Source organism: Anticarsia gemmatalis, chromosome Z (genome assembly GCF_050436995.1).
Source record: "Anticarsia gemmatalis isolate Benzon Research Colony breed Stoneville strain chromosome Z, ilAntGemm2 primary, whole genome shotgun sequence".
Taxonomy (NCBI): domain Eukaryota; kingdom Metazoa; phylum Arthropoda; class Insecta; order Lepidoptera; family Erebidae; genus Anticarsia; species Anticarsia gemmatalis.
In genome coordinates this window covers 13993251-14017537 of record NC_134776.1, presented here as the reverse complement: position 1 = coordinate 14017537, position 24287 = coordinate 13993251, and the positions used below count along the sequence as shown (strand labels likewise).

Here is a 24287-nt window from a genome sequence, read left to right as displayed (position 1 = left end):
AATGAAATAGAAGGTAATAATAAGTAAAAAATACCTACGTAATGTTTTGTCTTGTCTTAAGCTAGTTTTCGAAGTGGTTAAGTTGAGGATCAACTTCAGCTGTTCTTAAATTAGGTAGGTACAGTTAACAAAGTAGGAGCCTATACTGTACAGTGGGTTACGAAAAGCTGGCATTCTAAAAAAATATAAGTAGGTATATTTCACTTAAATCCCTTCTGTAAAATATGTATAGATACATTGTATGTACCTAAAGTATAGTTACTTAACTCGTTCTTCAATTAAGTACCTAATATTTTAGCTAAGCTCTATCATGCTTAATTGATTACAAATTGCTAAATACAATAAGTGGCAGCAATGTAAACTCACATTTGGACAAGGAAAAGGAAAAAATACACTTTAAGCGTAAGGTTACTGTTAACTAATAAGCACTTTCCTACAGCCGTTAATTTACTTAATCCACTTATGGACATTTATAATTATAATAGGTGATCGGTCGGCTCGAGATAGTTGAGATGTAACGTTCTGCGTGGTTGAGCTCTGAAATTAATGTGGCGCCGGCGCCTGGTCCAGCGAGCATTCCACGCGAGCTCATGGAAAGTGCATCCGTGAATAACCACTCAATCAACGAAGTCTCGTAATGTCCGATATTAAGCTATCACGCGCCGCTGCCCCGAAATAGAACCATTCCATTCATAAACAATGCACATCATGAATGAAATACTATCGGTCCATAACGCATTTACTAACTAAATTAACCACTCTATGAATGCGATGTTCTGGTTCGCACAAATGAAAGTACGTAACGCTATAAATCAAGATAACGTTATGGAGTTATGCGGATGAACCCGCTATTAAAATGCCAATAATGTGCCAATTTCAATTGCAATGGGCTAGTTCCGATACTAAATAATAATCAGCTGGCATTGCTTGTGCGTAGGAATTCCAACAATATCGCTCGCCAAAGTAGCTGCGATAAAATTTAATGCTCTGAACAAATACCATAAGTTCCGATGTAAGGTTGAAGAAGAAATCAGGAATGTTGTTGTGGACTTTTATGGCGAATCATCGAGGATTATGTTATGAACAAGAACCATACAGACCCGAATATTGTTTTGCAACAAATGATTTTAAAGCATTAAGGTTCACGAATCGTTATCGAAGTGGCTAAATAATATTCTCTTGGTGGATTTGGTGCCCTTCCGGCTGCAGGTCTTCGAATCACGATTGTTTAATACACCCCTGAAACCATATAGTTTTTATAGTAACCATATGAGGCTATTTCGATAGTCTATAGTCTATTAATTAGCATCACGGTAAAAATGCGACAAGAAGGAAAGTCACTCGACTTTATTAGTGCTTCGAGTTATCCGAGTTTACTCCATTTTTACCATGATTAAATACTCCTTATGTTTGCTCAGATAATCTAGTACAATCATAAGAAAATATATCCATTACTAGCTGACCCGCGCAACTTCGCTTGCGTCCAATAAGAGAGAATGTGAGAGAATTTTGTGACATTAATTACTGGTACTCTGCTGACCCGTGCGGCTCCGCTCGCGTGAATGATTTTTTTTTTACTAATACAAAGCTTAATTATTTCTTAACAACAAAATATGCTTTTTTTCACGAAAAATATTCTCAAAATTATTTATATCTCATATAACTCGCGCTAAAGCATATCCGCCATTAAAACTGTTGCCATGACAACGGAATTTTGTTAATTCAATGTCATTATAATATTGATAATTCGCGACTTCGGTGGCGAAACCTGAATTTTTCCCGGGAAATGCGTCATTTTCCCGGAGTAAAAAGTAGCCTATGTCCTTTCTCGGGTATCAAACTATCTCCATACCAAATTTCATGCAAATTGGTTCGGTAGTTTGGGCGTGATTGAGTAGCAGACAGACAGACAGACAGACAGACAGAGTTACTTTCGCATTTATAATATTAGTATGGATATATACATAACTAGCTGACCCGCGCAACTTCGCTTGCGTCACATAAGAGAGAATGGGTCAGAATTTTCCATGTTTTTGTAACACTTTTTACTGTTACCTACTCTGCTCCTATTGGTCGTAGCGTGATGATATAAAATATGCTTTTTTTTCATGAAAAATATTCTCAAAATTTTATTATTTATATCTCTTAGTATAACGAAGTCGCGCTAAGGCATATCCGCCATTAAAACAGTTGCCATGGCAACGGAATTTTGTTGATTCAATGTCATTATAATGTTGATTTTTTGCGACTTCGTTGAATTTTCTGAATTTTCCCGGGAAATGCGTCATTTTCCCGGGGTAAAAAGTAGCCTATGTCCTTTCTCGGGTATCAAAATATCTCCATACCAAATTTCATGCAAATTGGTTCAGTAGTTTAGACGTGATTGAGTAGCAGACAGATAGACAGACAGACAGACAGACAGACAGACAGACAGACAGAGTTACTTTCGCATTTATAATATTAGTATGGATATCACGCCTTCTTCCCATAGGAGTAGGCAGACATCAAGGAATGCCACTTGGTACGACCCTTACAAACTTCCCTTGCCTTATTCTCATCCATGCACTTATATTACATGTATTAGCTAATAAAATGTTATTAGTTATTTACGTTTAAAATGTTACCCATTCATAATTAATTCACATTATTAAAGAAACTAAACATTTTAAACTAATGTATGCGATGTAGATAATGATGATTACAGAACATTTTTAATTTAGTTCAAGAATATTCTTAAAGCAGAAATGGCCTCATTTCAGGTATAGTTTTCAAGGTTCTGACGCATAAATATGCAATGGGTTTTTAATATCGATGTTATGATACAATTTAAATGGCTTAGAAGTAATTTTGAGATTTATGTGGCCACTTCTAATGCTGGGAGTCTAGGAGTCTCATTTTGTTATATAAAATCACAGTGTCTTTCTTTGGTTACTGCTTACCAGGACTAAAGCCTAATATTATGTACGTATGTAATGTAGAGGTTTGTTTATCTATAATTTATTAAAGCTGAAGAATTTGTTTATTTGTTTGTTTGTTCGAAAGCGCTAATCTCAGGAACTACTGGTCCGATTTGAATAAATATTCTAGTGTCAGATAGCCCATTTATTGAGGAAGGCTATTGACTATATATCATCACGCTACGACCTATAGGAGCTGAGCACCAGTAAAAAATGTTACAAAAACGGGGAAAATTATGAACCATTCTCTCTTATGTGACAGTCAGCTAGTGTAAGTATAAAATGTGTTTTACTGTGTCTCTAACCCCCGGTTTCTGAGTACATTTAGCGGTAGTTTATCTATTCGATAGTGTTTTTTAAATGAGTGTAAGCGCTATTGAATAGATATTATTATAAACTACCGCTAAATGAACCTCAGAAATCGGAGGTAAGTGGTAGTTATTAAATAACAACGGAATAGAATTTTACACCTGTTAGTTAAGTATTGCACATTATAGCAATTCATGATTTACCCAGCCTAAACTGCGCTACTCGTTCTAGATATAACCTTTTTAATTATCAGGAAAAAGGTATCCTCTTAGATACCTACAGTCACCTTAGAGAGTTATAATAATATCTAGTCATACATTTATTTTTGTACCTTGATTTTGAATATGACATTTAAAATATTATACAGACAAAAAGTTCTATCTGGTTATTCAGATAATAACCCAAATTTTATAGTAGAGAGAGAGGGGGGTTGAGAGAGAGAGCCGAGATAAATTTTCTATAATACAATTATACAACAACCGAAATCAGAGCGTTAGCAGTGATTGATGTGGATTTGGTGTACTTTTCATGACTGTTTTCCAAAAAATAGAACTGTCATTTTACGTTTGATTTTCATATACGCTTATAGGCGTGCAGTGTGTATGTGTGCTATGTATGTATGTGATGTTATTAGGGATTGTCCTGTATTGTCCTACAATATTGATATTTAATATAATTATCTATCCTTTTTAACGGTATATAGATCTAATTGTAATAGTTACTGTCTATATACCTATTCTCAAAAGCGACAGTCTGTGATCAGAAATTGTATCGGATTCATAGTCAAATCAATAAACAAACAGCTATTTCGCAATAGATTTATTTCAATCCATTACACACCATTATCTAATACACGTAAAGAATTGGTATCGTAATTATAATTTAGTTAACCCTGAACTTGGGAGGTCCGTAGGTTTCGTGGGGGACACCCTGACTAGTAGCGATGGCGCTGGCGCCGTCGTAATCCAGGCTGGAGACAGTGCTGCTGATGGTGACGGGAGAGGCGACGGTGCTGACAATGTTGGCCTCGTTGAGGTCTGAGCCAGAGTTAGCAGAAGACAGGCTGTATACCGATCCTTGGGAGCTGCCGAAGCCAGATCCTTGAGAGCTACCGAAGCCAGATCCCTGGGAGCTGCTGAAGCCAGAAGATCCCTGGGAGCTGCCGAAACCGGATCCTTGGGAGCTGCCGAAACCGGATCCCTGAGAGCTACCGAAGCCAGTTCCTTGGGTGGTGCTGAATCCAGATCCCTGAGTGCTGGCGAATCCAGATCCTTGATTTCCGCTCACTCCGAAGGTTTGAGCGTTGGCCGTAACTTCGTTCTGGACGGGTGCGTCGTATTGGACGGTGCCGAAACCAGAAGCAGTGTTGAAAGAGCCATCGCCGACACCAGAGTTGACAATAGTGAGGGGCTGACCCTGGTTGTAGTCCTTGACGATGTTGCTGATGACGGCCTGAGAATCCTCCTTGTTCTTGTATTTGATGAAGTATACCTCGGGCTTGGATGGGGGCTTCTGTTCAATCTTAGGCACAACCACTTCCTGTTGATCTTCGGGCTTCTTGACGAGAACGTAGACGATGGTCTTCTCCTCATTCTGGGGCTGGACGGGAACGATGGTCTGGCTGCGGTGGTGCTCAGAAGGAGTCTTGACGAAGATGATCTTGTAATGTTTCTGGGCAGGAGGCAGAACAATCGGAGTGCGGGGCTTGGGTGGTTCAGGTTCTTCAGGAGCGGCGTGCACGTAGAAATGCTTGAACACCTTGGCGGGCTGTTGTTGGATGTCATAATGGTGTTGGTATTTCTCAGCAGCCTGGTATTGGCTCGAAGACTGGTACTGGCTTTGGAATCCAGTTCCAAGACCACTGTTGCCAGCGTAGTGGAAGATAGGTTGTACGAGGTTACCGGAGCCGCTGGATCCTGATGACTGGTAGTATCCGGAGCCTAGACCGCTAGCAGATTGGACACCTCCAGACTGGTAGCCATTACCGCCTGAATATCCAAGACTGTAAGTGGGAAGGCTTTGGAGACCAGACTGGTAGCCAGATAGGGAGTGGGCACCGAGTCCAGAGTTGCCAGAGTAAGCAGTGCTGTACTGGCCAGAGTTTCCTCCGAATTGGTATGAAGGTATTCCGTATGTGGATTGTGGTACTTTGTAGTGGTAGCCGAGCCCGACGTCGGCCGACACTACTCCCACCACCACTAGTAATACCTGAAACAAACGAAAGAATGCTTTAGTAAAAATGTTCACATGTTAACAGAGTAACAAATCGGAATTTTTAAATTGGAATCGTAAAATAGACATCCTAATAAATTTTGTAGTAATTGTACATGTCCAATAGATGCAGTAATGGATGTTCTTTATCACAAGACCGGACCTACGAGAGGTGATGAGCAGGTAATTTGGTGAGTTCGAGCGTGTGACGCCGCAACAGACCGGTCGTGTGCGACGTGTCCCGTCAGACGAAAATGTTGCAATACAGAACGCGTTCTAGTGAAATTAGATCTAGTTATTTTATCGATGGAATTACAATGGAATGCAATAGACAAACGCCGGAGCAACTAATCCCTTGATAAATTGATGTGTTTGTATTTACAATGTGTGGTTTGGTTTGAATTACTAGTAGATAATTACTTTGAGTTGTGTAGGTTGAATAACTATTTTATTATTCAACTGTATATACATAGATGCATATAACTTACAAACAGTATTATTTAGAAAATTAAAGAAAATTGTATGAAAAGGAATAACAGTTAATGTGTTGTCTTTAATGTACTCGTAAATTGTCAAAGAAGTTATTAATGATCATCATTTATACATACATGCCTCCAACATCAAGCTGTTTGAAAACGGATATCGGCTACCGATCTCGTTATTGATGATTATTAAGATGTTGGTAGAGTTAATTGATAGAGCTCGGACCTCGGTGTGCGGTTACACCAACTCACACTTTGTATCAAAGCATTGTCTCTATGACGCTAATCCATTTCTATTGATGTAATGATGGGAATTAGATATGAAAGAATAGAAAGTATAAGGCAAGGTCGTATCGAGTCGCCCACGTGGTAGGTTCGTACAATTTGTTGGACACGCGGGCACACTAATGTTGCGCAACGCTTGCACCTCGCCCAGACTTTGGGTCAACGAAGCGAGTGCGATGAACTTGAACCACGATGAAATGACCACGCTTCCGCATGCTAGGTGCAACAACACACGTTACAACATTACACAACAACGCATCTCGGCTGTCGGAAAAATTCGACTCAATTAACTGTACCCAAATTATTGTAATTTTATCTCTTCATATCGAAATAGCATTCTTGATAATTAAACGTTGCCGTAGATGAGAGATGGTTGGAGTTAACATTGACATTCATCTGGTTTTTGAACGACTTATTATGTCATGTGTTTAGTGAGACTGCTTAACAAGAAAACCAAATAGGTATGTGTGTACATACATATTTGTCTGCAGTTAGACCGTTTGTGTAACTATGGACTTAGTGCTTGGTAAAGTCGAAGACGCGGCCTAACGTGGCGTGGGTGTGTTATTACTAAGATCTAGATCACACGTGCCGACAAAAAATTCCTTATATGTAATGTCTATGTTTTCAAAGTCGTAAAACCTTTTGTTATAATGTGTATTTCCTAATTAATGTAATGTCAATGTCGAATAAGTGTTTTAATAGCCTCATCCAAATCTGATCGATTATTCCACAATTTATTTTGCATTTTCCTAGAGATCGCTACGATTGCGGTTTTGTATGTTTGCTGTCAAATGTTAATGTTTGCTTCCCAAACCAAACAAATGCAAGATCTATATCCTGAATGCGGTAGCGTACCGACGGCAATACAAATAACAAATCGATTTCACGACTAAATGGGATAAATAGAACCTTCGTCTGCACTAAAATAATTAACAAAGGAAGCAAATAGTATATTCCTACGTTTCAATGTGGTGGAATCTATTTTGAACAAACCTTATAAAAAATGCAAGCTTTAAACTTCGCAAGTGGTCTATGGCTAGACGCGGACACTCCACATCCCTAATTATATCACTGAGCTAATACATTAATTATTTCAAAAGCTTACAGAAAATAATAACTAAAACAGGTGTGCTGTTAACATCTAAAAATAATAATTCTGATGTTTGTACGCGATTTTATATCCGCCTCATCATTTCGTATTTACATAAAACTTGTGCATATTTGGCTAATATTATTCAATATCGAATAAAATAGACGTAATTTAGTCTGGACTATTATTAGCACCAAAGGCTGTATCCAGTTTTTTGCCATTTAATCAATAAAATGTGTCGTGCTATACCGATACGAGTATTTTAATTAATTATAAAAACAATTTTATTTGGAAAACTAGATGTTAATGTTAATATTATAATATTTAGAGCTAATTTTGATACAATATGTCTGAGATAAGACAGGAATCGTGAAGTTTTAGATGTTTTTACATATCAGATTTATGTTGCTAATTTATCTAGTTTTATGTATATTTTATATAATAAAGCACGTTTAGAAAATGCTAAAATAGTCGTAAATATTCTTCTAGGAGTCAGTATCTTCAACCGGATAAGACGAATAATAAGACAGATGTTATCTCATCGCATCTCTGAACTAAAATTAGCCTTTAGCTTAAGACGGTACTATTGTACTGAAACCATTTTTCCTCTACATTTACGAACTTCGAAATCTCGTATATGAAAGTTTACGATTAACACCAAAACTATATTTTGAACTATCGACTGGAAAATAAGCAAAGGTTTATTAATCTAAACTAATATTATAAGGCTGAAGAGTTTGTTTGTTTGAACGCGCTAACCTCAGAATCTGGTCCGATTTGAAAAATTCTTTCAGTGTTAGATAGCCCATTTATCGAGGAAGGCTATAGGCTATATAACATCACGCTAAGGCCATTAGGAGCGGAGTAGCAACGAAAAATGTTCCAAAAACGGGGAAAATTATGACCTTATGTTTTGTATACCAGTCAAAACATTGTCATTAGTGTGCAACACACGATTTTCTTTAGTCACTTGGTTATAAATCGAAGGAGACGTGCATTTATTATATTTTCGATTTATTCACAAAGGATTACTGCAACAGGGTCAAAGTTAATGTAAATGTACATTCGCATTTTAATGATTGATAACTATAATAAGATATGTCAATGATACCTTTTTGGAAATTAAAAGAATATTATCTCGTTACGGGATATTGATGATGCCCATATACCTAATTGATTTTTATTCACTTAAAGCCTTTTTCGATCATATAGCTTCACTTTCACGGGTTATCGAGAAGTGTTGGATAACTTATCCAATAGATAAAAGAGACGGCCGATGTATTGTGGCTAAAACAAAATTTCGAAAAAAAATACAATATTCCGCCTGATAAGCCTTATTCAATCAGTAGTGATAGCGGGACTTAACTTTTTCGAATTGTATCGTAAAGTTTTCGAATAGAATACGGTTATTGTTAGCAAGTCATTTGTTAAACGGTTATATTCGTCGTCTGTTGAAAAATAGGGATTTTACTCATATCGCGTCACGCTAATATTGAATTACATTATAACAAATTAGATAGAGCCGATTACGTCATGTCACGTAAGATTTATACTTAGTTATATTTTACTCGACCGCCAATTTCCATATGTGTACAATGTCTTTATGTAAAAGTTGTGTTAATTTATGGTACAGGTACAAATTATTTCCATAGACGTATAAAAATCTCTTAATTTTATTTTATTAGTTGAAAAATAAGTTTTAAGTTTCGGGAACTCACTTTTTCCGTGTTTTAGTTTAGGAAACTTGTCAAAAACCCTTTAAAACCTTCAACATTTAAATTATTAGGCAATTTTACTCTAGTTTTCTCTAATCAATTTTAAAATTATATATCAAGGCCATTTTTGTTATAAGTTATGTTAATTTAATATCAAACTTGACTTTATAAGATTATCGTTTTGCTTCGTCCTCGCGTGACGCATAAGAAGACCGGATATAATGCTAATAAACGCATTAACATTAAAAAAAGATGTTCTGATTATTTATTTAATTTACAAATGTCACAATACCCATAATGATGTAACTTGGGTCACACCTTTAAAATATGGCCAAACACATATTCAGGGTTCAATCATTTAGAACTGTTTGAAGAATATGTTATATGTTTATAATGTTAAGGTCATAGTAGCATAAGGTTAAAGTTTAACAATAAGAGACAATATTGGTCAATATTGGCCATTATTCTTTGTTAACCAGTTGACGTACACTTTTATAAAAGGGAGAATGTTTTTGAAAGACGATCCCGAAAAAAAAAAATTTTTTTGGATAGTATGGAAGAGTATTACACACTGGCTATTTCAAATAAAGACCGTTACGATAATAACAAATTATAAGATTTTCTATGTAAGGTCATAATGTCGTATAAATTTAAAACGAATTTGCATGTTTGCTGATGAATACACAACGGACATAGATTACTTAAAAAACATCCTCTGAACTTGAAAAATGACACGGATTAGGTATTATAAATCAATCGAATTAAAAATTATATCACAAGCACCAAAATGCTTCATTAACCTGAAGAGTATTTATAAACAATTTATATAATTTAGGAGACGTAATTTCCTTTTTCTGCCAAATTTGTTAGTTTTACACAAATAATTTGAACCGTTACATTTAATGTTAAAAGAAAAGCCAAGATAATAAATTGCCTTTTAGTACATTGTTATGCGGCAATTTGATCCTAGAAGAAAGTTAAAAACACATTTCGCAAAGCTTAATTTAAGCATTTATTCAGTCGCTATAAAATAATGATCGTTATAGCTTTTCACTCGGAAAATATTGTTAACTTAACTGTGCTTATACAACTGGCGACCACTATTTCAGAAAAACAAAAATTAAAAAAGTAAAAAGAAAATTGTAAAGAAAGCACTGATTTAAATTAGAACACTTTCGTTGAGAAAAGAAGAAAAAATATTTTTTGAATTTGGTACGTACCCAAGTAACTTTCATGTTGACCGGTGCGTGCTCGTACCTCACCGTGTCTCACAAGAAGTGATGAGGTAAGTGTCGTCTCGGATGCCGCCCCGTCTCTTAAATACCTGCGCGGGTCGAGCCTGTTCAAGCACCGCCTATGTTGAACCTACAAGGTTATGTCAACGGGTTCATGCAAAACGATAAGCCACACACGTTTTTTTCATACACAAGATTTAGGACATTTTTCCATCCGTGCTAAAATATTTTTTGGATCTTATTTAGGCTAAACTTGCCAAAAAACTTGTGTTATACTCAAAAAATCTAGTTTTTATCCGCCATTAAGGCGGATAAAAAATATCAATTAAATAAAGTTTTTCGAAAATATGATTTTGGCCAAGTTTTATTAGGCTAGCAGCATATTTTGCAATCGAAGAGTACATAAAATTATAGCAAAATATTAAAAATCAACAAATAGAAGCAGGTTTCCTATGAAAGTACTCATTGAAGAGAAATATAAAATTACAACAGTTAAGTGCTCCAGTACTTTTCCCATCGTTTTATCGATCGAAGCTTTGATTGAGCTTGAGTTATTTTTTTTACTGTTTCTAACGAACAATTTGCTCCCGTTTCATATGTTCTGAATAGATAACGCTATTGGGAGTCACTGATATAATTTTTTCTGGGTTTTAGTAAACTAACTTAGTTAACTTATAAGTAAACTAATTCATTTTAAAGAGTTCTGCTGAAGTAGAAAATATTATTATACTTCTGATTTTCTGATTGTGTACCTTCTATTAGATTTCATTACTAATTTCATTTTTAACCAAAGCTTCTTAGCCTGTTTCGCCACTTATAAACAACTTTTGGATAACTTTATCCAGTGGAATATTGTCGAAGATTTTGTGCATTGCAGTTAGTTGATTTGTTTATACGATAACTCGCACTTATCCACTCCATAGTCGTGTTACTTACATTTAGTGTAGTATTGTTATATGTACTTTCTTTTAATCTATAATGCTACATTATTATTAGACTTACTTTACTTTAAATTTTTACTGTAAAAGAATATTTAGGTAGGCATATGTATGAAGTTCTAAACAGCTATTATAAATGTGAGCGACATTGAGGTGCTAATAACGACCTCTTTGGAAGGTCTCAGATGCGCTTTTGTGACAATTCTGACGAATAGAACAGACTATGAAGTGCTTTCAAAGCTAATCGTTTTGTGTCTAGTATTTCTTTTACTGAATACTTTTTGGCCTTTACTCTAATTAGCTTTCGTTTTCAGCCGACACAATAGTTATTACTTATATGAATTGATTATTTATTGATATTTATGTGTTTATGTGTTCATGTATTTTTTGAAATACGCCATATAGGCAGCGTGTCCTTAGATTTTCTCTTTGACTCCTAGGAACGATTCAGTTTATGGGTTATTTTCTAATTTGTCGATAAATATTTTGTAACATAGTCGCTATTTGCTTTTCTGTCCTATTTCAAGTACACTAAATGACACATGTTATCATGAACAAGCATCTTTACAACTAAATAGCAAACGTATTTCTTAATGACACCTTTGTCATCTTCGATTCAAAGATTTCATTTACAATTATCTAAACAAAATAAGTAGGCAAATAAGTAAAGGTCAAGTGCGTCTCATATCTATAAGAACACATGTTGTATGTATGTAGTTCCGTGAATTAACACAATGATACGCAATCGAGACTCGAACCTTGTCCTTTGCGGAGAAGTACTGAATATGTTTTATTGTTAGGTTGTATTGTAGAACTAGCTGATCCGCGCAACTTCGCTTGCGTCACATAAAAGAGAAATGGTCTAAATTTTCCCCGTTTATGTAACATTTTTCGCTGGTACTCTGCTCCTATTGGTCGTAGCGTGATGATATATAGCCTATAGCCTTCCTCAATTAATAGGCTATCCAACAGTAAAAAAACTCTTCTATTCGCAACAGTAGTTCCTGAGATAAGCGCGTTCAAACAAACAAACTCTTTAGCTTTATAATATTAGTTTAGATTAGTATTCTTGAGTTCAGCTGGTGATTGACTTTGACGTCCATTTTATTTTGTTCCTTTAAAAATGGATAATATAGAATTGATTAAAGAAAAATATTGCATTCAAATCCTGTTTGAGAATAATTGACACAGAATTAGGCTGATTTGTAAGAAATGTAATGTCACTGAGTATTCAATAATAAACTAAGTTCTATTATTATATAAAACAACTCATTTTAATTCTAATTTGTGTTTTAGCAACGCCTTGTTACTAACCGTCTACCTGTATCTTAGGTTGTTTTAGTATCGTGAAAAAGGTTTTAGTTTATTTAAGATAGTTTAATATTATTTCTCTAAACAAACGCTAATTAACACGTTTGTTTGTGATAGATAATTATAATTAGTTAAAAGTCTGTGATAGCTTTCCGATGATATCGATCAATATCATTAAGACTTAATATTACTTGAATGACGGCTTCGACTAATCTCTACCAACTGTCCTGTTATTTGGCTCTAATCGGCAAAAGTTTACAAAATTGAAAGCATATGAAGACGGAAAACTAAATGCATTAATCTCACTCATTCGGTTTGAAAGTAAGCAACTGTGAACTCTGATGATGACGGATGTCGAAATATAAAATGTATTTTCAGTTAAACGAATTTTAGTCTTTAATAAATAATACAATTATTGTTTAGACGACTGATATTAGTTAAGGTCGTAATTTTACTTTTAAAACGTAATTAAATTTTCTCTACATAGTTCTTTTGCCTCGTCATCATCAATATCAATGTTCGCAGATGCAGTCGATATTCTAGCCAAGAAAGAGAGATGCAATGTATTTAATTTTCCTTCTTTATACGCTTTCAATTCTGTATTTTAGGCTGTTTTAGTTTTAAAACGTAATCAAACTTGCTCTACATATTATTATAGTAGTTGTAGTCCTTTTGCCCGATCCTCATTCGTACATCTTGACGGATTTTGATGCGGCTTTACTAGATAGATCGATCTAGGAGTAAGGTTTATGTGTAAAAATTGTAAAGGATTTTTTTGTAAAATAACCTTTTAAACCGGGCGAAGCGGGAGTGGGCCGTTGGTTATTCAAAAACTAATAGTTTTATTTGCAGATTCTTTTACTGTTACTTTTGATTTCAATGGTTTATTCTTTAACATGCCGCCTTTATCATGTCGATTCTATCTATCGAATACATTATCGCTAAACGTTGTGTAAGGCCTTTATAAAATGTAAGTAATTGAGCAGGGCTGCTTGCAGTTGGCAAAGTCTGACATGAAAGCTCTTGAACTAAGTCAGCCACGTCTAGAGTACAAACTGTATCTGCGGTACAAACCAATGTAGTAACATTACCCCGATAGATCATATTGTGATACTGTGATGCTTATCATAAAGTTACAAGAAATCTTTTGCAATCCAGTACATATACTTGAATTGCCGATATTTCTTATACTAACACTTTTAATTTCAATTAAACCTGAACTTTTACATACCACCTGCTATTTCGGTAACATTTATAGGCTCTACCATTTATTTATCAAACACGATTATAACAACAACATATACAAAAATACCGGGCTCTGGTGATCTTTAGACATCGTACTCATATAATTAGGCAGGAAATTACGCCCAGAGTTTTCCTTAAATAAGTTTCGTTGACATTTAATTAGAGACATTTATGAGCCCCACAGCTGGGCAAACGCCTCCTCCACGGTTTTCTTCCAAACTTCCCCATCCTGTGTGATTTCCTGCCGTAATATATTTTTGATATTATTGGCCATCTCTGAGGCCTGAGTGATGGCGTAAGCGGGTTATGCGACTACCGATCATGAGGTCGAGGCTTAAATTCCCAGGTCCAAAGTGTTCTAAAGATTTTCGAATATATTTTACATTGTTCACATCAGCAGCTCGGTATATTGGTACACAACGTTCAACGCATTTATGACACTTATTAAAAGCGGAAAAAATCCTGAAACCATATTAGAATTTTTGTTTATCTGATAACTAAGACATAATTTGCTTTGAAAATTTTAAAAATTGCTACCATTTTATTTGTTTCTGAATTAATTGTATCTACTTATTATTACAACATTATCGGTCAAGTGTGAGACTAACGATGCCGAACTACATCTCAATAAAGTAATAAAATCATAATTTTACGGCGTGTCAACGATCGAGAGTTGGTTGGATATTAATCCCCATATAATTACAATATATTTAAATTATTACCGAATGTCGAATTGACCTTATGAGGTTTTTCTATTCGTATTGTAAATCGAAGGGAATATGAGCCTCTTTATCAGTTGCAGGTTAGACTTACAACCAATGTGGAAAATGGGTATAACGTTTTGGTAAAGGAAAATATATGTACGTTGGCATAACAGGTATGGTCTAAGAGTGAAAAAAATAGGTTTCGTAAAAATGCAAGCCGTTTTTCTATAATGAATAATTGTTTGAAAGGATCCCAAACTTGACAAGGTTTGGAAAAATCTCGTCTTATTACAATTACATTATTTTATTTATAAAGCCATATAGTATTAGATACTATAATTACTATATGTGCCATAACATAAAATTTATTAGAAGTAAGTAAACGTGTAGACTGGCCGCACCTAGACATGTCTCGTCATAAACGAAAACAAAAGACTCTCGACCTTTTGATTGTATCCATAGTAACGAATAAGAATAATGACTTATCAACCATGTTAAACATATCCTATAGTTATTTATGTTAGGTGACCTACAATAGGCTGAGTTTGGGACTATATTTTATATTATTATACATACATAATATACGCCTGTTATGCCCGAAGGTATATAAGACCCACCGTTTACGGTAAACATTGTTAGTCCGATGTAACAGGGGCGAGCCATTTGCCAATTACCGGGCTACTATTAATTATAATTGTTTTACAGTTTAACATATCATTGCCTGGATCATCATTTTGATAAGCGCAATAGGGTAGTAGTTACATCACCTTTTTACTTTTCCTAAGAATAAAAAAATCCATTCACAGCGCTTTGAATTATTTCGAGTTTTGTTGTATATTCGGTTGTCATTGTCTTCGAAACAGGACTTTGTTTCCTAGAATAGGTGGCAAAATATATTCCTGACCTAGTTAATGCATACCTTCACCCCGTTTAAAAAAAAAAACACTACAGTGCTTGTTGCTTACAACATTTCTTTGATATTTTTAAAAAAACAATAAATAAAGCTTTTACTTTGCATTTAAAAGCCCTTTTTATAAAAACTGCACTAATCAATTGCCGTTCTCGCAAGTAGCCTAGGGTCTTAGGATTTCTTTGTAGTCGTGTTAAAGAACCAATTAAGTTATTCTATTTTCATACCAAGCTCTAAGCCTTGTACGAGGGTTCCGTAAACTGTAACGGCAGGGTTATTTTACATAATAAATCTTGCAATATGAAATCTACACAGATATTTGAAATTAACCAGGAAGCGTGTGTCTTCAGACTACTTATATCCAGCCGATATCGCAAGACGTAGTGTTTTTAATTGTCTCATTTATATCATATGATGAAACCCGCCTAAAAGCTCATCGCATCAACGCGCATTATTCATCGTAAGGATCAATGTGTTATAGAAAAGCCAGTATACGGCTGAAGGCGTTATGATACGAGTACATACCTCATGTACTATTCCACCGAATCAGGATCAAACCAAGGCGTTAATTTCTAGTTGAATAAGCGCCAAGAAAACTCATGTACTAAAAGTTGCGGGGACCTTTACAAACTTACAAACAACGCACAAAAAGTACAATCAGATCAAAAGCAATTATTTGTGGAGCGCACAAATAATGGTTCCGTGTGGGAATCGAAATCACGATCTCTCGACGCAATAGTAGTGGCGTGGCGATCTTAACTACTGCGCTATGGAGGCTTTCAGTTGATTGTGTTTTTAAATTGACTCTGACCATAAGAGTCAATTTAAAAACACAACCTCACACAGCTCTCTTGCGTCTGCTGCAGATCTCAACAACCTATCGGTAACCTATTGGTAGCAGATCTACCACTGTCAATTTGTTTTGGTATTCTGGTTTGTCAAGTCTAAATGGGATCGGAATTGAAGAAAACGAACCAATATTTACCATCATTATGTGTATTTGCTAAAGATAAATGTTTTAATGGTTGTACACGTTTAGTTTGTATGTAATGTTTGTAAATCGAGCAATAGGATTATAAAATTTTGAGTGGCATAGAATTTTCGGGATAGGTAAAGTAGCTAGCTTTATTAGCAACCTTATCATTAACACTTGAAAACATTTGACGTTGCATCAGTTGCATGTATCAACACCATACCAACAACAACTTAATATGGGTTCTGTAGCATTTGTACTAAGCGTCCACACGATTCAAAGAATACAAAAAAAATGTTGTAGTTAGTATTTACCATCAACAAAAGTTAAAAGAAGATTTGCATGTATCAAGATTTCCGAACAAAAACACGCATTGAAGTAGAGCCAACTAGAACCAAATAAGCCTGTTCTCATGAACTAATGCAAATATGCATTTAAAATTATTATTTTAACATTTATTAGCTATAAATTTTGGTGATACTGTGTAGTATATCATTAGTTTTGTGAAGGCCTCTTCAAACTCAATGCGTAGCTAATAGTGTTTGAGGTTGAGGTTTTCCTTGCATTCGCTATTTTGGTTATAAATATTGTATTTCCTGAACTGCGGTTACTAGATAGATAAACCTAAATAGGAAACTTGAAAGGTGTCTATTGACTTTTGGCATTTTTTTCATTATTCAACTTGTTGAAGAGCCGTTAAAATGCTTTAATAAGTTTAAGAGGATTTCTTTGTCACACTATTTGGGACAGTGTTTCCTATTTTATAGAGATAATCTAAATATTAGTAAAAAACTTTTCACTCTGTAGTACAAAAGATAATTTAAATCCATAATAATATGTCTCTTGTCCTTGCCCCTTTTCCATGGGACTAACATTGTGAAAATTAAAACGCAGTTACATATCGTATAATTCAACCTACATATTCGAATATAACAGAAGTGAAATAACATACCTATGTAGCAATTTTATATTTAGCTTTAAAAATAGGTATAATATCTTGATGAGATAGCTAAAAAACCGTTGCGTCATTATTGTGTGCTCTATTTTGAGTGAATTAAATCGCTCGATCAATCGATTCAACGCATAAGGTTCATTCATGCACAATCGGTATTATATTGAAACTGGTCTACGTTTTACGACACCCACACGCTATGATGTCGGTCTTAAAAATATTGACGAATCAACATGAATCAATCATGAAAGCTCAATTAATTGGAATTACCTCTATTTTTCGTTCGATCTTATTCAGTTGATTTATGTCTTATAATGTCTATACCAATTATATTAAATTCTTACCTATCGAATTGTATCATAATCGCAGCGGCTAGTCATCAAAGACAGGTCTTTATAATGCCAAGCAGAGACTGAAAATGGCGTGTTTGCGGAATAAAAAATAGAGAACCTAGTAATCATCAGGGAAGCAGTAAAACACTGGACATACTGTCAGTCACTGTGAAATTCAAGCAAAAGATAAAACTGGAATAAAAAAAAATGCTACCCATAAATTTGCGGCCACTGTATTCCGACAGTAAAAAGTAGAGAAGTAGAATTAAAAAGAAATACCAAAGATAATTCATAACAACATACTACTACACGTACTTCAAGAATTTTATCACTATTTTGGAATACAGGCGTATTCAAAAATAGTGATAAAATTTAAAATTAGCATAATTTTAGATAGGCTTTGGGATAAATAATCTGACCATTGATGATGTAACTAGCACCAACAACATCTGTGATCGTAAAATCAAATATTTCATCCGACCGGTTCACAAGTATTTACTTGTATCAATATTTTTAATATCTCCTTAAAATGTATAGCGTACCATTTTATACGAAAGATAGTATAAAACATCAGTTTTGTGTGTGATTGTGAGTTGATTATACAAATAGGTAGGTGTCGTAGCAATGATTCATCTACCAAAAGTTCACCGGATTTACCCAATAGTAAAGGCCGGTTAAACCTTTGACATTAGTTTGTTAGTTTACACACAGTTGATACTTTTCACACACGTTTCTTTAAAAAAACTATCGATTGTTGCCACAATACTTATCAGTTTTACTCCATGGTTATATTTATTAAAGTAAAATATATATTATTCACATGCCGTTTCAATGGAACAAGAATTACTCGCAGTTGGAAAAGCCCTTGAAATATTTTCTTGAGAGACTTATGATCGGTAATTGATTTTAATCGACGGAATTAAGAGAAAATTATGTCTGTTACAATTTGTTAGATATCATTTATAAGGATATGTTTCCTGTATACATTACATTATCACCAAGTATTGCCATTTGAGAGGTATGTATAAAAAACCTTTGTTAACTTTTACATGAAGTATTATGATAGATACACAAAGGGCGTCCGAAGGTTAATTATATATATTATTTTATAAAAGGTATATTGACTCCAGACATTGTGTAGGTGAGCTATTCACTGTCATAAAAGAAAAAAAGAGCTCCAGACGTCTTAGTGAGGACACCATAATCCATGGCAACGACTTACAACATAGAAAAAAAATGTCGGAGGTTGTTGACTTTAACGTACAAAATTAATAGTGTACAACGTGTAAATACCTACTAGAAATTTATTTACATATTATGTGATGTTTATAGTATGTTATTAATCTAATTTAAATAATATGGGCTGGTATTTTTAACGACAATTTGATTTGAAAGGCGAATGGAATTTGCTCATTAACCTTTTAGTTTCCGTTTCCAGCCAGTGGGGCAGTTAGTAACAGTTTGGCTACTGTGGATATTATGGCAGGCTACTGAAAGAAACGAAATAAAATCATTTGTACTTTCAAAGTACTGATATTATGAGTTTTACTTTAATGCTTTATTGTCACCGTGGTCTCCCATTACGCCTTCTCAAGAAAAGTATAATACACTAGCTGACCCGCGCAACTTCGCTTGCGTCACATAAGAGAATCATAATTCTCCCCGTTTTTGTAACATTTTTCACTGGTACTCAGCTCCTATTGGTCGTAGCGTGATGATATATAGCCTATAGCCTTCCTCGATAAATGGGCTATCTAACACTGAAATAATTTTTCAAATTGGACCAGTAGTTCCCGAGATTAGCGCGTTCAAACAAACAAACAAACTCTTCAGCTTTATAATATTAGTATAGACATCGCCAAGGCCTCTGTGGGCAGGGACGGAGATCAGGAATAGCACAAAGTCACATTCATTATTTTTATTTATATGTGATATTCATTCTATATCCTTGGTAAAGTACCCTCCTTTTCCGTCCGCTAGAAAGTATATTTTCCTGTAATTGGCTGTGTAGGTTGTAATCTCTCGGATTTATAAAATTTCCACTAAATGTTTACTAGATTGTTTCACTAGAAACTTTGTAAAATTAAATTTGGATTCAGATTAACTGAAGCTTCGTATCTTCTTAAAAATAAGTTTATCATCGATGTTATTATGTTGTTATCGATGTCGGAATTTAATATTAATTCCTATCCTAGAATAGCGCGGATTGAGCTCTAAAAATATATTAAAAACTAGTTTTCTCATCACCTCATAAGGTTACTTAAATCCGTAAATTCACGGCCAACTTTTTGATTTACATATAAGATGTACGTTACTTTATTAATAATTATGATATACTTTTGCAAAAAAATGTGAGCGGTTATGTTCCTATTGATACCTTGATAATTGATAATTTAATGTGTTTTTAATAATGTAGTCATTAAATGAATTGTTAATTGGCAATTCCTTCTTATTGTCTAATTTCTACTGTTTATAATATTCTAAATGAATTTCGACTAACATCAAATGAATTGTCAACAAACGAAGTAGAGTCCACACGTCTTCTGAACACGTATTGTATTAGTAGTCGAAATAAATAGACATCTACGTGCATAAGAGGTCGGGAAATATATAATTTTAACCAAAATTCATCATTGATTCAAAATTTCAGCAAATGGGTAAGCAATTCAATCAAGTATTTTCTTCTCCTGTTGATAAAACCTGCTTCTACAGTTTTTTGAACATCGATTCCCTAAATACAAAATAGCTATCTAATAACTATTATGATTTCATCCACACATTATTTCGTGGAATTGATTTGCTGTGTTAACGGATAAAGATAAACTTAAATGTATTTCTCCACTAACGTGACGTCGCAACTTCAGTTCTTTTATTGAAAAGATCTTTTATATTGAAGACAAAATTGACGGATAAAATAAATAAAAGGTATTGTTTAATTAATTAAATATTTTTAATTAATACATCTATTGTTCCTACACGTTGAAATATTTTACCAATTTCTAAATAAAGTTTTGGTTTCAAATATCCTCTACACTCCCAAATATATTATCAATATGTAATTAATATCACCGTGTCATTTTACTGATATCCTATTTAAAGACTAATTTATGATTACGAAATACATAGTTTCGTCTTGTTTTAATTAAATTCAATGTTAGACCCGAGTCCAATGTTGCTGAACTAACAGGCTTTATAAAAATATGTGTATTGTAAGAACGAAACATGCTCTCCGTGTTTCGTAGTAAAGAAAATGTCAAAGTTTATTTACGACTAGCTCGCTCGCGCAACTTCGTTTGTGTCACATAAGAAATATTGAGTCAAAAATTTACCCGTTTTTGTATCATTTTTTACCGGTACCCTGCTTCTATTGGTCTTTATATATATATAGCCTAAAGCCTTCCTCGATATATGGGCTATCTAACCCTGAAAGATTTTTAAATCGGGCCGGTAGTTCCTAAGATTAGCGCGTTCGAACAAACTAACAAACTCTTCAGCTTTATAATATTAGTATAGATTTTATAATATTTCAACGCCTCGTGACCGGGTCCATGGCTGGTATTAATTTCACTTCGTAAAATTTGACTTCGCTAATTTTTGACGATCTAACTTTGATCCGATTTTATCTATACTAGATGGATGATCGCAAGTTCGCAACATGTCTTTTATTTTTAAGGCGAGATAGGAAGGAAGAAATTCTGTCACCTGAAAAATTGACACCTGAAATATTTAGAAAAATGTTTATTACAACGCAAGTCTTACAATATAGGTTTACCTCTAACATTATTTTTTACTATACTATACTATACTGTAACATGTTTTTCTGTAGATCGTGCAATGCATTTTATTTTGATACGCTACAATGCATAATGCTTCTTAGTGTGTAGCTAGCTTCATATTACGACGTGATAGTTATCGTAATGCGTATTAAGAACTAGACGTCCTAGAATTATGACATATCAAAAAGATTACAGCGGAACACTAATAAAAATTCATAATATTTCTATAAATGCATGGGCAATATATAATATTTTTAACGTGGAGTGCAAATCGTAAGCCATAAATTTTAACTTCAAGGAGGACCATTGACTCACTTCCGGTAAACGGAAACCGAGTGCCCTTTGACATTTGCAACATAATTGCTATTGTTTTTTATAGAGTCCATGCGCTCATCATGATCATAAACTTTATGACATCGTAGTACTACTGCAGTTCTTTAAATTATTGACAATATATTTTTATCTCGTGAGAGTTTTTTTGTTGCTGTTCGTGAAGTAATGCAATTTTTAAAGCGCTTTTCGCATTCTGTTGTGTACAATAACATATTATTTCGCTGTATTTCCAGTGGAAAGAGTTTAATTTTTTATTATATCATCCGCGAAATTATGCAATGTTGTGAGGGTTTTTCGTTTCGTTCCTTGAGCATTATTTATGCTGTATTTCTATATTTTCAAACCTACAAGTTTCATCAAGACAAAATTTCGGGTTCCTAATTGCATGTGATAATTAATAACGTTTGTTATTCTATTTTAACAGGCTTAGTAAAACCGATAAGAACATCATTAGCCATAGATTCTTTATTTTGTCGGTTCTATTTTGTATTAAAATAGTGGTTTGATTGACGTAAAATATTTTTTTCCATAAACAAGTTGTACTATGTTTTTCAAATCTATTGTAATCAAAAGGTCATCGACCATTGACATATTAATATCACATAAATAAAAACTATTTTGATGTGTGGATTCTGTGTCCACATTCTTTATTAAAATTTAACAGCTTTACCTTAATATGCAAAGTCGTTCGCGTTGACTACATATTAATAACTTTAACCATCGGCAGACCTGTTGAACGAATTATAATTAATCAGTATTTATTACCTACTAATAAACACGCGTAATTAAAAATAGAACTAGTTTTCGAAGCCTAAACATCGCATAATGAAAAAATTCGCTGTGTTAGTTATAATTTTTTTGACATTCTTCAAATCACTTTTTAACTTTGAGAGTAAAAACAATAAAAACACCAACGACATTTTTTGTAAATTATGTAATTTGAGCCAAGTGTAAATCAGTAATGGTATTTGAAAAATGAAAAATGTTCACGGCAATCTGCAGCCTTTGAGAGTTGCTACAGTTTTCGTAGAGGAGTTCGGTCAGCATACGTTTGCTTTGCCAAGGTGGTGAGTTAATTACGACCGAATCTTTTAAAGGTACAATACAGTAAGAAGGTAATGCCCTAAAACATAATAATAAAGATTGTTTGAGTTATTTATAATCTATTTCTAAATTAATTACGGATTAGATAGTGTTGTTAAATTATGCAAAATATGGACATTCTTGGTATTTCCTAAAAACAAGTTTAGTATCCGTGTTGGAGTGTGGTCGGGTCGGTCGCAGGCGTGGTACACCACGTGATTATATACATTCAAAGCAGAAGCATACCAAAATGTTGCTCTAAGAGTTCAGACGTGTTTTTGAAATAGTATTTCTAAGTTTTTAGTAAAAATTACTCTTGGCCGAGGATTCGTTCATGCGTTGCAGAAGACATATGGAAGCTTTTTTGGATGTAACATTCTGGCTGAAACCCATTAGTCTGTCAAGAGAAGTACAGTTTGAAACAGATTTTGCACAGCGGTTGGAGTGCATCATGATTTATCCAGATGACTACTACCTAGTTCTTCACGGAACCAAACTAACTGGAAATATATTCAACTGTCTGGAAACTATTCTGTTGCTATTGATTTAAAAAATAGGACAGGTCTACAAAATTTTCTGACAGCAAGCAAGGCGCAAGGATGGAGGAACTATATAACTATATAATGGTTAGTACTAGCATCTTTTAAATAATCTGAATTTTGTTGCCGTTTTTGATATTTTTATTTCGTGTCCACCATTGCTTTTCGTTTTCGTTGACTGCCTCCGTGGCGCAGTGGTTTAGGTCGCCACGCCGATACCACTGCAACGGGAGGTCGTGGGTTCAATTCCCACACGGAGCAATTATTTGTGCGATCCACAAATAATTGTTTCGGGTCTGGTTGTGCTTTGTGTCCGTTGTTTGTATGTTTGTAAAAGTCCCCGCGACACAAGAGCAATTCTTAGTGCGGGAGTTGTCTTTTAAAAAAAAAAAAAAAAAAATTATGGCTGCTTTGATTTTATTGCTTTTCTGTGCTTGATGTAATATGTTGTTTCGATGAATATCAGAACTCAGTGTTAGCAATATTTTTCAGTATTTTAATATTACGGATCTAAAAACTCACGTTAGAATAAGAATTTCTATTTATTAGTGGGTTTGAGACTATTTGGAAAAGTTATCATAAGGATGTTTCTCAGGCGGCTGATTGAAATAGTGTGCAGTACTGGTGCTTATGGCTGCGTCAAGACTTATCGATGTTGGCTATTGGTTTCATATGAAATCTTAAGGAAATTATGCGTTATGAAAATGAAAATGTCTTCCGTTGTTATTGAGCTTTTCATTTGCCCGCTTTTAAAATGCTGAATCAGCTAGTGTCTGAATGAGCTGTAAAAACATATTTTCGCAATATTTTAGGTGTCTATAAACGTATTGTGCATGTATTAACGTATTTAAGGGACATTTAAATAATTTACCGTGCAGGAAAAAATAATAAATCTGCAAGTTTA

The 24287-nt window shown here is 34.3% G+C and overlaps 1 protein-coding gene across 1 annotated transcript; it reads right to left on the bottom strand.

Annotated features, from left to right (window-relative positions):
- Nucleotides 1–4070: 4070 nt before the first annotated feature.
- On the bottom strand, nt 4071–10401 carry LOC142986226 (uncharacterized). The gene is made up of 2 exons (XM_076134583.1): nt 10273–10401; nt 4071–5474 (listed from the first exon to the last, which is right to left on the bottom strand). The coding sequence occupies exons 1-2, from the start codon at nt 10285–10287 to the stop codon at nt 4149–4151; spliced, it is 1341 nt and encodes a 446-aa protein (XP_075990698.1). The 5' UTR covers nt 10288–10401; the 3' UTR covers nt 4071–4148.
- Nucleotides 10402–24287: the final 13886 nt, after the last annotated feature.